This window comes from Amblyomma mixtum, chromosome 9 (assembly GCF_055824585.1).
Source record: "Amblyomma mixtum isolate Tamu chromosome 9, ASM5582458v1, whole genome shotgun sequence".
NCBI classification, from domain to species: Eukaryota; Metazoa; Arthropoda; class Arachnida; order Ixodida; family Ixodidae; genus Amblyomma; species Amblyomma mixtum.
The window spans coordinates 93391279-93404718 of NC_143020.1; the positions used below are offsets into that span (position 1 = coordinate 93391279).

The following is a 13440-nucleotide window of genomic DNA, read 5'->3' on the forward strand; positions in this document are numbered from 1 at the left end:
CGGCAGCTGCGTGTTCGCCTGCCGCATAGAGACCAATCGGCACGTGCGCACTGGCAGTGGGCGAGTTTTCGGTACTCCGGTAACGTTAACGCGGTGCACGGTATGCTAAGTGCCTAATAGCTCTTTCTCCGGTCAGTCCCCGCGCGCTGGCTTTCGCGGAATTCGGACGCACCGAGGATGGGAAACTTGAGGGAAGGCTGTGGACTAGCCGGCATGAATAATATCGACGATGAGTAAATGGGACTGAAACGGGTTGTGTCTCCAAAGCTAGCGCTCATCAACCCCATTGCCACGCGTGTAATCGCCGTTTTTTTTTGTTTTATTTATCGATGTTATATGACGTTTTACTGAAGGAGTGTGGCGTCTATCTAGGCTTTTCGTGGCGAATTAGAAGCTTGCTCATTTGCCCTGCCTCCGAGTGCAGGTTTGAAAGATGAAACCTTCTCCTGCAGCAATCCGTTCGTATAAGGCTGGGAGCTTGAGCAGGCCGGGCTAAATAATTTAATTCGACTATTTTTTCCACCAGGTTTGGCTTCCTCCGGGAAGTGCGCTAAAATTGTTCCGCTGCCTCGAAAACTCGTTCAAAGCAGAGGCACGTGCGCACGCAGGCGCGATCCAACTAGGCATGCGAAGTGCCATGGTGCATGTTTGCAGCTGGCGCTTACGCGTGTCGTCAGCAGGCACTGCTTATGCGCCGTATAGATTGTGGTGGTTTGTTTTAACTACTTTTCAACCAGCAGAGCTCGAGACGAGGCTGAGAAGGAGCGCTGTGAAACAAAAAGGTGAAATTTCTTGCTGTGCTTGTGTAATAAGGTTGTCACTCTCGATCCGGTTCGTTTCTGCTTTCTCATTGAAGTGTTTTTGTGGTATGCCTCGAGTCTAAAAAAAAGTGAAAAAAACTGCAGCTGGATATTCATTGCGCAGTGTTCCTCTTGAGTAGCTGTATTTCATGTTATACGCTGATGTTGATAGGTATTTGCGCCGTATGTAGAGGTAGGTGCGTCTTCATGACCGCAGAAACCGCCGTCATACCTGAAGAAAGCCTATTGTTAAAAATTAGTGGGCGTCTTCCCTGAAGCACCCGGTATAACAGCTCGAAGGGGTATCCGCTAATAAGTTTTCTTGCTCGTGCTGCGGTGTATGCACTGAAGACCTCCGTGAAACTTTGTATTCCATAAGGTCCCTTACGCGCGGTTTTGTTTCTTGGGGTGGTGCAGTTTTCTCCACGCAACGTTTATATTGATTCGTTGGTCATGGATGGAGTATCAGTCGGGGCACATAGTGAATATTCAGACCTCGTGCACTGGGCTGACTCAGGACTTGGCTAGTGCGAGACAGCTGTTGTTGGCACACCAATCCTGTACAATGCGTTTCCGTTCTACTCCGTTTTGCAACTTTGCGTTTGACACTTCACGTTATTGTGAGGGATAGACCATCGAGCTGGTACAAGATGTGGCTAACAAGAAAGAAAGTTGACAGGACGCTGTGGCATTCCTGACATTGTTTTCTGTTTACACCTATAGTCGGATGCAACTCAAAAACGAAGCTGCTTTTCCCCGTCAAAGGACCCCGTTCAAGCCACTGGCGTCGGCCGATTCTCATGAACCTACTAGTGTGACATTGCAGAGAGTGGCAGATGAAAGGGGGCAGTCCCCTCCTACCATAGTCGGTGATAGTCCCCTCGCTGTATCATCACGCCATCAGGTTCATGAGATTCGGCCGACGCCAGTGGCTGGAAGGGGGTCTTTTGTCGGGGAAAAGCCTCTTCGTTCTTGAGTTGTTGTATCCGACTCTATAGTTGCCCCTTGGATGAATGCCTGCTACAGTGTTTCAGTTTTCAACTGCACAGCTTAGGCGGAACTCTTAATGTGGTTTGCTTAACGTGGCACTCTGTTCCATGCACTTGGCAGGGAGTTACATCTATGCTTTGCGCAAAGGGTCTTCGGGGTTCCTGGTTAGGCGTACCTGGAATGTGCTTCTTGATGTGCTTCGCAAGCTAAGTCTGTGAGGACGTTTTCGGGCACTTGAGGCTCTTACGGGAGGTTGGCAGCAGCTCTTGTCCGGTACCTCACTCTGTTTACTGTGTCAGCCTGACGACCACATGCCACAACGCTTATTTGTGTTGGCTGTTGCAGGGCACCACAGTCGTATATGGGCCTATATCGTGTAGAAGCCGCGCAAGCCTACCCTCGTTTTTTTTTCCTGTCTTAGGCGAAGCACCGCGAATGACGACGTGCTATATATAGGAGGTGCTTGCGAACCGACAAGCCGCGGGCCTGCACCGCGCGCTGCGCCGTTGCCTTTTTCCAGAGGGCCGACGGGAGAGGGAACCGCGAAGTGACTTGTATGGGGAAAGAATGCCTGCGCGAGACTGCGAAGAAGACCTCGGAGGGAGAGAGAGACATGAGCTCGGGGCGCAAGGCCTGGACCCCGCCTCGTTCCTCTTCCCTCCTCCACTTTCTCATCCTCCCAGTCACCCACTGATGGCCCTCCGCTGCCGCTCGTCTTTCTCTTCTTCCATTTGGGCCGCGGTTGGTGTGTCCTTTCTCTCTCGCGTGTTTTTCTCGAGGTCTCGCGAGAGAGGGCCGGCGCGAAGAGGTGAGGGAGAGAGATCTCTTGCCCCGGCGACCTGTAGGAGGCTCGAGCGCCGTTCCTTGGCTGGCGTTCCTGGGGCAGGCAGGCAGGCAGGCTGCGGTGGCGATGGGGGCAGCTAAATTTGGCCCCAGTTTGGAGTTTTCGGCGGTGGTGCTTGGTGGCCGTTTCGTTGTCGGGGAAAGCGGGGGGGGGGGGGGGGGGGGGGGGGGGACGGAAAAGGAGGGTAGGAGGAGAGAGGCGATGGATGGCTCCTCGAAACGCCTTGCGTCACACGTCCTCCCCTCCCCCTCCGCGTGGCCCTTCTTCCTTCTTGGCGCCCATCTCCCTTCGCCTCATCTTGTCCCTACATGTCGGTCCAGATCTGCTCAGGTGCCTGGATGACTGCGCCATTTGGGCGCTTCGCGGAAACGGGGGCTCTCTAGAAGGGTGGCCTCCAGAAGACCGCGGCCTTCAGTGTCGGCGGGAAGAACGTTGATGAACTGTCCTCGTTTCGTTGCCGGATGTGATGGACACCCTACGCAGTTTACGGAAAAGTTAGCACGAGAACGGTGGCCTGAAGTATCTGAAGACTGACTCCCCACGCTTTGCAGTGAGTGTGCTTTCTTCGTAGCCGCGGAACTGTGCTGTCGCAATCGCGTTCCTCGGCGCTGGATCCACTCCGTCGTGTTGTGTACCGCAGCAGGTTGTCAATGCGGAGTCTGTTTTGGCGCGAGTAATTTGTTAGTTTTTGGTCGATTTAGGTAAATTCGGTGCCGAAATCAAGCAGATTCACGAGGAACTTGTGGGGTTGGTGGTTGTTGGGAGGGTTCTCATTTTCCAGCTGGTGGGGTAGCTTTCGGGAACGGAGCGCGCCTGGTGATGGTGGTTCAGTAACTGCGTAATTCCCTTCTGCGGGCACTGCTGCGGCATGTTGTAACCTCCTTATTGTCGCGGTGGTGCCAGTGAGCTGCGCTCACGCGCAGTTTCTTTTTCGACACATGGTGGTTCGGCAAAGTTCTCGAAGATTGGATACACGAAAATGTAAGTCGTTCTGCATGTTTTAGTTTCGTAGCAGTTTTTTTTTTTTTCGTCCTGGTGTCAGCACTCGGTCGTGGCGCTTCTTCCAGGTGCTTGTTACTGAATTCACGCGTCCGTGTTCATAGTGCCTCATTGCTTAAGTAGATGGAAAAAGACCACTGTGCAGTTTATGTACAGCGTGCGGCCTAACTTGCCCGGGAAAGGAACGATCTTATCGTACCATGGCCGGTGCTTTGCAGTCATGTTTTGCAGTCATACTCACAGCTTAATCAAAGCCTTGTTCTTCGATTTCGGTATTTCAGTAGTAGTTTGGTATTTTGGTACTTTGTTGTTACTCGTGGTGGACCAGTACTTCGCAAGTTCTTGCTGGCTTGCTTTGATCGCGGTGCTGTCTCGTGTTCCGAGACATTGGGCCAAGGCCTGTCTATATTTGGTCCTGTCTGTCGCATGACGCACTTTGATTTCCTGCTTGCAGTTTCTGCAACTGCGTGACACGGCTTCCGACAACTCTTCGTTCAATCTTCGTCGTCGGGACCGTAACTTCTGGTCTTGTTTTTCCTTTCTGTGTCGCACTTGGATACTGTCGCGTAACTTGGAAATGGTGACGCGGAATGGCTTTTGTTTTATTGTGGCGTGTACCTGAAAGGTTCACGAGCTGCCTAAGTGCATATTGTTCGCTGACGCTCAGCTTTTGTCGAAGATGCGTTGTTACGTGTGACATGGCCTCGTTCTCTGGTGTCATGGTTTTTGTCGCTTCCTGGATAGGTGCTGTAGGGAGTGCGATCAATCTTTCTGAGTTTCGTCTACCTCCTTCACCATCCTGCCTCACTCGTCGCAGTTATTAATGACATTGTTTTAATATTTATTTCGTTTCGCCTATGTTTGGTAAAACCTGAAGTTAGGTTTGATTGTCGCCTATGATCTGTATAGAATATCAAATCCGTTGAGCTGGTCGAGCGGTGCTTGCAGTTTCTCAGGTACCCAAAACCTGTGGGGTGCTTGAGACTACGCACGCTCCGATTTACAAATGCGGCCATGTTTTACCTTACCGTGCGTTTCGGTTATGTTTTTTTTTTTTCTTTCTGCGTTTATACGGCGCCTTGGCTGGCTCGTCTTTCTGTGTCTTTCGGGCTGCCGCTATTTCGGGCCACATTTAGAGCGCGTCCGTCGTACCCGCGGGTGACTAAGGCGAGACCCGGGGCCAGCGTGATCAGCGGTTTTTGTTCTTGTTGCTGCCACCGCCGGGGCCCTACATGGTCATATGACGTCAAAGTAAACGATGCGGTGCGCAGGATGGCGTCGTTGGCGCCGAATCGTGCGCATGCAGGGGGTCGGCCTCACTTCTCTCGTGCTTTTTTTTTTCTCGTTTCGTAACGCTGTGGCGCGGTAATCGCTCAGCGGCTGTAATCCCATATTCGGTGGATTATTTATCGCGAGATCGGTCGTTTCTCGTCAGTGACCGTGTGTGATTTTTTTTGTGTGTGTGTGGTAAGTTTTTGCGACGTTTGTATTTTGAGATGCGGAACATACAGACGGCTTGCGCTCGGAAGTTCTAACAGACGATTTTCTGGTTTCACTGAATCTGACACGAAAGTTGTATGGACTAGAACGAAATGGTATGAAAGTAATAGAAATATTGCGAAGGTCACATAGAAAAAGTGGAGTTAGTTTAGAATGTTGGTTTCTTTAGTTGAGTGCCGTTCTGTAAAAGGGTTAACTGTTGGGCTGTAGTCGGTAGTCTGATATCATATTCATCTTGTTTAGCGGGAAGGATTGGACAGGCGCCTGTGTTCATCTTCCTCTCTGTTATCCTATCCTTTGTGCCAAATTAGGTGAATGTAGTAGCCGTTCTGTAATATGTTTCTTGAAATATTTACCGCAGTCTGGGAGATTGTGTGTGCGTGTGGATTATGGCCTGTTGTAGAGGCTTGCCATTTGTTATTTGTCAATATTCAGGGTTTCGGTAAGTTGTAGCAGGTCGCTCTAAACATATGCGCTTTAATATGTCGGAGATAAATATTTCTGCGACGTCTGGTCTTCCAGTGACCCGTTTTTAGCTCTTTAATTTTTCTGTGCGCAGTATATGCGGAATTATGCAAGGCAGCTCAATTTCTAGTTGAGGAACTTAAAAAAAAAATCGGTATTTTACCGTCCTTTTTCGAAGCCTTGAAGTATTCTGTGTGTAGGTGAACTGGTTGACTAATGGCGGTATGTTTTTACTATTGCGATGAATGTTTTTTTTTTATATTAGAAGGCACTTATAAACATTATCTCGCACGAACTAGACGACATTACTTTTTATATTTGAGTTAGGCAGAATAAGGTAGGTATAATGCGGAGGTAAGATAACCGATGGTCCTTTAAGGGTAGCGGAGAGGATCCCACGAGAAGGGAAGCGTAGCAGGGGGCAGCAGAAAGTTAGGTGGGCGGATGAGATTAAGAAGTTTGCGGGGATAGGGTGGCGACAGCTGGCTAAGGACAGGGTTAATTGGAGAGACATGGGAGAGGCCTTTGTCCTGCAGTGTGCGTAGTCAGGCTGATGATGATGAATGTGGAGGCGCGTGTCATGTCTAGGCAGTCATTAGTATTGCCTGGAACTTACCCGAACAATCGCATTGACTTAGCAGAGCGTTATTTCATCGTCTGTTCTGTTGTGCTTTCCTGTTAGTCTAGTGATGTGGTATGCGCTGATTAGCGACTACCGCAGCGATCTACATGCTTCTTCTGCAGTCACAAAAGAGCACAGGCTTGTTGCCGGCATATGTTTCTGAGCAACGGCCCATACCCGTAGTAAAAAAATGAACATGTCCGTCCATGCCGTGTCCGCGTCCACAGTTTCGCGCTGGCGGGAGCACTGAGACTGCATCTGAACAGCCACTAAGCTTTCTGCTGGTTGCAGTTGTTTGGCTGTGATTGGCACAGATTCGCGCCCTGTTCTGAAGAAGTGTGGTAAAGCACCTGTGTTTCCGCAGTTAGTCGCTCCTTGCGTATATTTTCTCTTCCGTCGCTGTCGACTGCTTGAATCCGGTTTCCGGGCTTCACTGCCGGAAACGCGCCACTGCAGGAATTGGCCCGTCAATGCTTCGAGCTGCGGCTGCTGTTGCGTCACCCAGAAACTGTCTACCAGGAAGAGGCCACGTGCTTGGCGCGCCGCTAAAAATACTCAGCTTCGGAGAGGGTTAGACAAACTAACACGTGGCTGGGGGCAGCCCGTACGCCAATTTTTTTTTTTATATTGATGACTATAGTAACTACGGCTCGCAGTCTGGATTAGTGCGTATTCATTCAATGACCGCTTTCTATTTTGTGGCCTATATCGCGCAGTTAAGTGCCACATGATATGCGACGCATTGACTCGGATCATTGGCAGCCTCATGGTCGTGAAGGACGTTCGAGAAGCGTCGCACGTCTTGAGGCGTAATTTTTTCGTTTGGCGGTGACTTTTCAGTGCCTTTTCGTGAAGAGGTGAGGTGAGGGGGGGGGGGGGGGTGTTAGAGGAGAGTGCCGTATGTGCTTATTTAATCATGCAATGAGGGCACTACTGACAAACTGACGTTTATATTGCTTTCTGCCTCTATATTTGCGCGTCATGTTAAGTAAGTACCTCTGCATTTGCCCAGTTAAGTCCCACGTAGCCAATGACGCATGGAGCTTAGGAGCAGTGGATATGCGGTTGCCTTACAGCCATGAGTTTGGCGGAAGAGACTGGTGTCAAGGCCTGGTGTTCCCCTATTGTAAATTGGTTTTTGAGGAAAAATGGCGCAGTATCTGTCTCACATAGCTCGGTGGACACCTGAACCGCGCCGTAAGGGAAAGGAGGGAGGTAAGAGTGAAAGAAGAAAGAGAGAAAGAGGTGCCGTAGTGGAGGTCTCCGGAATAATTTCGACCACCTGGGGATCCTATTGTAGCTCATCGGATTTTGTTACCATCAACCAGAATCAGTGCCGTGTTAGGAAAATGTCGGACTACGTTTCCCTTTACTTGGCATCGTATAGCATCACTCCAAGGCTCCACCAATTCGCAGTTAGTAACTGCAGCTATTTAAATATTATTTCTGCGTTTGTGTGGTGAACATACCGTATTCCGATCACTTTATTCACTGTCACGTTCCCTTTTTCTCTTTCTGCTTCGCGCAGAACCGATGCTGCTGCCGTGGCCAGCAGGGGGTCTGAGGGACAGCAGCAGCTGAGCGGCTACTTCCAGCAGCTCTACCACGCGCCCAATGGGAACCTGTTCAGCGTGCTGTCTCCGCTTCAGCGCGGCCGGGGCGGCTCCATGAAGCCCGCATTCCTCTGCCGGCAGCAGCCGCAGCAGGGCCACCGCACCACGCGTAGCCGCAGCGGCCGCCGGGGCGGCGGCAACCGCTGCCTCAAGTTCCACAACTTCATCCCGTCCGAGAGCATCACCTCGGAGAAGGACGATGGCTCGCATGACGACGTCTGGAAGGTGCACGCTGAGTGCAAACTCCAGGAAGAGCATGGCACCAAGCAGATCATGGTGTCGCAGTGGTCGGTGTCCTCGTCGGACGCCCCGCCTTCGGCCGCGGTCCCCGCAGCGCAAGCTGCTGCCGCTGCAGAGTCTTCAAGGCACGCAGCGGTCAACGAGTGTTCGGCCGAAGTTGAGAAGCCTTCGTCGACTCAGCTGGCCTCCAGGCTGCGTGCGGAGGTGTCGCGTCGGCAGCCAGCAGCGGCGGCATGTGTTCCATCCGCCACTTGTCCCGACAGGTGCGGGGACGTCTCCGAACCGGGCGTGGACGAGATCCGTCCTCAACATCAACCCGTACCTAACCAGGGACTCTTGGTCAACGCCGTCACTGGCAGCCCGCCTGCATCCTTAGAGGACGAGATCCTCAGACCGGCGCCCGGGAGTTTTCTCCCTGTTAGAAGCAGTGACCTCTTCAGCGAACTTGCGTCCTCATCGTGTGGTTCAGATGAGGTGCCAAACAGGAGTGATGCTGCGTCCGCGTCCCCGCTGCGTGGTATCGCGGACGCAACTGCTGACGCCTCTGCTAAGCAGTCGGAGATCCTCTTTGAGTGCTTGTCTAAACGCAACAGGAGGAAGCCCTCTCAGACCCGCAGGGTCGTTCCCTACCGCAAGTACCTGTCTCTCCTGGAGAGCGATGATGCCTCAGGTGGTTCGCATCCATTGGACTTATCCATGAAGTCGAGAGTCCGTGCTACGGAACACGAGAGTGGTGGCAGTGCAAGTGGTTGCTGCTTTCCTACCGCAGTCTGTAACGCGTCTTCGTTCGCCCCCTGTTGTTTGCCAGCCTGTTCTCAGCCGTATCTGCCAAGTGTGCCTTCGGAACACTATCATTTTCCGTACTCAGAATTGAGGGCCCCGGCATCCAGCTGCTTTGAGAAATCTCCACTCCAGGTGGCGCTAGAAGCACCCTTGCCGACTCCGCCCAGCCGGCGACTCTTCAGCACTTTCTCGCAGCCAAACCCCTTAGCCGCGCTGGGGCATCATCAGTCGGTAGTGTCTGCACCTTCGGCACCGACTACACAGCTTCCATTTGGCTATGCGCTTTACTCGACGCCTACGTCCGCCGCCGCTGGTGTGAGGTCTTCGCACCCTCTTCAGCCACAGGCCTATACAGAGTGTTCAGGTAGTGGCAGTAGGTCGGCGTTGATGGCCGTACTGCAGAACTGTCGAGATCCCAGGGCCGGTGTCCACGCCGGTGCATCCGCAAGCCCATCGCCTTCAGAAGCGCCGCGAGGTCTTCGAAAACCGAGTCAGAGGTCGCTGATAAAACAAAAGCTGGAAGACACTTTCAAGCAGAATGGCTTCCTCGTCAAGACCAAGCAAGTGTCAGATGGTGATGCCACTTTTTGCAAGTTCCGTCAGCTTCGCAAGTACACGCGCTACTACCTCAAGAGCTGGCACCACCATCTTCCGGCAGAGGTGCACAAGCTCTGGAAGGGCTTCCTGCCACCCAAGACGTTGCCTGGTTCTGGTGGCCCAGTTGATGAGGTCACTAGGGACGCTGCACATGGCTCGCTTTCCTTGCCACAGTAGATGTGTTGCATCATGTTCAGAATTTGAATATGTTCTTCAAGGTGATTGTATTGTTGTGATGAAGTGCATGTGATTTAAGCTAATAATTTCTGGTGCAGTGCCATACCATTTTGGAGTCATTGTAACACTGTCATGTAAGAAAGCTTATGCTCAGCAAGCTCATTGAGCAAGTGCAATCATCCAGCTGATACAATGGAATCTTTTCCTTGTTTGGGGTTGCAAGCGAAGGCTCTTAAAGATCAAGTGATTTGACTCCAATTCACGGTTTTCTAGCATTACTCTTGGAACTGTGAGAAACCACGTTCTGGGTCTCTGCAATGTTTGGGTAAAGAGGCAGTCTCAGCAGTTTCAGTGATTTGAATGGTGATCTAACGCAAATATCTCATACATCACCAATTATTTCAAAAGACACATTTCAGTATGCGGAGGCACTCCAAGAAGATTGCTTACCTCCCCATCATTAACCATACATTTTTAGCTGTGCCTGGTTTCAGATACAAGCACATGCTGAATCTTTTTGGGCTGTTTGGCAGAACTAAACAAAGGATTCTTCTTCCTACTTTTGTTAAAGATCTGTCCTAATTTTTAGCCTTTTGTATTGTATTCAGATACTATTTGTGGCAACAGTACACGTTTGCATCTGAACATTAACGCACAAATTTTGTGGAAGTCAATAATGATCTGGACAGTAAATAGGTTCCTTAATTGCCCTTCATCACCCAGCTATCCAGACTTAGTCAATGACTTGTTAGACAGTTGATATCTTTTAGCCGTCTACATTGTGAATGTGTGACATTGGTAATATTGTTTATATGTTCAGTAATATGCACAATACCTTTTTGCAGTGAAATCTGCATCGACACATTGTATCATGCTTTGAGGGATCAAACATTCAAGTAACTGAGTTGAAAAACATTGATATTGCCACATGTTCTACTAGCAACAGATCATTGTGGCTGGGAAATCACAGGAAAGGAATGAGGAGCAGATACAGTGTGCAAAAATAAGGCTCACTTTTTTCTGGCTACTACAAAAGCATGCTGAGTATGACAAGGTGTTTCCAAAGGGGAGGTTGTACAGTTGTGGCTTGCATTGTTATTTATTTGTAAAGTTTATAGTAAGGTTCACACGTACATACCATCATGTACTTTTAAGTTTTTTTATGAGACAAGCTGCTTTGCTAGTTTAAGGTCGTTTTCACAGGTATCTTGGAGGCATTGCTTGGACTTCTCTGAAGCTATTCTAATGAACATTGGTGCTTCTCTTCTGTACAGTGTTTATTTTTCATAGAGTGATCACAGATTTGTTATATGGCACTAGTTTTCAAGTGCACACATTCACCAGTGATGCCTGTTTTAATGCCTGCTGCCATCACCACATTGACCTCTGTAATATGTGTTCATCATAATAGCTTCCTCAAAGGTTGTGAAACACTTTGGTTGATAGCTACGGACTTTGTGGCAAGGAGAAGTTACTTCTTTTCTTGTTGTGGCCTTGCACATGTGCATATGTTCATGTAGATTTAGGTACAACTCTGCACCTTGAAGATAGCCAAGTATGGTGACTGTGCCACTTGTTCAAATTAACTGTAGCATGCGCAGTAGCAGCATGCTACATGATAGTATATATTGGTATGTTTGTACCCAAGATATTCTTACTGTGGCAGTCTGCTGTGCCTTCCATGAGTTCTACTTAGTGGTCAATCTTTTGTTTACAGGCTGCATATGTATGCAAATTGAAGAAGACGATCTTGAAGCCATCACAGTGGTGCCATTGAAAACTAGCAATTTGTCATTGGCCATTCACTGTAATTAGTTTCTTTTGCATACACAAGTCATTGAAGGCAACTGAATGATCTTGTTTCGTTATCGTTTAGCTGGAATGGGATGTGTTGATCTTTTGCAGCATGCTTAGCAATTCTAGTCCCATGACATATGTTATAAAAATCCTAGCTAATGTTTCCTTTTTTTTGGTGGTATACAACGCATCTCTGTGCGAATAACTGACTTGGCCCCTGTCTTGCCTTGTCAGCTCATAGTTACTATTGAGTATCTATAAACATATTTTGTTTTTGTTTTGTGATTACAGAACACCAAAGGAGCTGATTGTGTTGAGCATGATTGTGTTTATGTGGTGCTTTCTTGTGCTGATGGAACTTGCCATATAACACAAGGCACATATTACCAGCAGAGAACCTGTGAGCAGGGAATAGCATCACTTCAGAGGTGTCTGCTGCTAAGTTGGACTTATGGAATTTTGCATGACTGAAATACTTCATGGGCAGAAATGTAGAAACTGCATGTGTGCAACCTGCAGGCAGAGCGTCAATTCAGTCATCTTTCTTTTGATTGTTGTTTCTCAAGCTGCTATGACCCTGTGATCTCTTTTCAAATGTCCGTAAAAACTGATATAAATGGGAATCTTGATCACCTCTTCGTTGTGAAATGGTGATGTTATGTGTGCGACTAGTCAGGACAGGAATTTTGCCCTTATTTGCTGGGCCTTGTACATGAAGTCACACTTGCTGCAGCGTAGATCAAGCCTAGCTCAGTGACCGAGCCTCTTAAGTGCAGCTTAAATTTCTGGGCCTTTGTTTTAGCGTGCTGTTTTTACATCATAGATGTAACCTTCCCATCCTGTTTTGTTTGATAGCTAGTGTAGAGTTTGGGTTCCCAAATACTTTTTTGTACATAACTGCATTGAAGCATTGTTTCCTTCATTTTTTTTTTGTTGATTGTCTGGGTGGCCCCTGTGACTTGTACACATTTTTACCTAACTCAGGTGTAATATTGACAAGCTTTGGTCGTTGTGATTTTTTATTCAGTTTTTGTGTATTTGTTTCTAATTTCTTTGCAACCTTCACAAACATGTCGTAGGCATCATGATATACAGGGTCAGGTCCGTAGGAAATGCAAATTTATGTTAACCAGAATAGGAACCTTGCATTTCAATTTTTAGCCATGTGATGAGGTGTTGTGATTCATGTTTGTTTCAGAACTAATGGTGCCAAATGAGTGTTAAAAAATGGGTGAAAGTTGACTTTGCGGAACAAACTGAAGTAATCAGATGTCTTCCGTAGTGGGCCTGGCCCTTAGTCCTGCTGTGTTACTGACACCTGTGCATTTGAAGCTGTGATTGTATCATCAGGCAACTCGTGAATATCTACAATGCGTCTCCTAGCACATAAGTGACTGCCATAGTGCCTCAGACACAGCGTTAACTTATTACTAGTTCTATCTTTGATTTTGACCCATTTTCTTTGTTACATTTTGTTGGCAATGTGTTGTTCGCGATGTTAAGTTTCCCTCATAGTTTAAGAATTTGAGCGCACATTCTTCTGGCTTGTGACTTACCGGCACAGAGTTGGCTTTCGAAAAGCGGGAGAATGGGATGTATCTGATGGCGATGTGAGCGTTGTTAATTCTTCCACCATGTGATGATATTTTTCTATTGCATTGTTTTTTGTGGCCTCGCTATGGCCACCGCAAAGCACAGAAACTTAATGAGCAATGTTGTTAATAAATGTTTGTTTACCATGTCTTCACTGCTTATTGTGTCTGCGACCACCGCGAGCCGTCAAACCTGGGAGGCAAAGCTCGTCTTCCTCAGTCACTCCCGATTCATTCCTAAGTCGTTTCAATCGTATCTTTTGCATTCCTGGTAAACGACTGGTAGATATAGTAGCATGTCTGTATAGGTCATGCATGCCACTCACACTAATAAAAAATTGTCTGTCAGTTTAGTGTTGCCACACTCGAAATATTGTGCGAAAGCAGTTTTTTTGCTAGTGGACACCACCGCCACGTACCT

General features: G+C 48.6%; 1 protein-coding gene across 3 annotated transcripts in view; it reads left to right on the forward strand.

Moving 5' to 3' along the window:
* The window catches only part of LOC149330163 (uncharacterized), a 28127-nt gene extending 14957 nt beyond the window's left edge, over nucleotides 1-13170 (forward strand). Inside the window, exons 1-2 of one of the 3 annotated variants that reach the window (XM_089560794.1) lie at nucleotides 2554-3184; nucleotides 7749-13170. In XM_089560794.1, coding sequence (XP_089416920.1) covers nucleotides 7888-9630 — 1743 coding nt within the window. In that variant the 5' untranslated portion in view covers nucleotides 2554-3184; nucleotides 7749-7887 and the 3' untranslated portion in view covers nucleotides 9631-13170. The other 2 variants (XM_089560795.1, XM_089560793.1) reach the window with 2 other exon arrangements.
* Nucleotides 13171-13440: the final 270 nt, after the last annotated feature.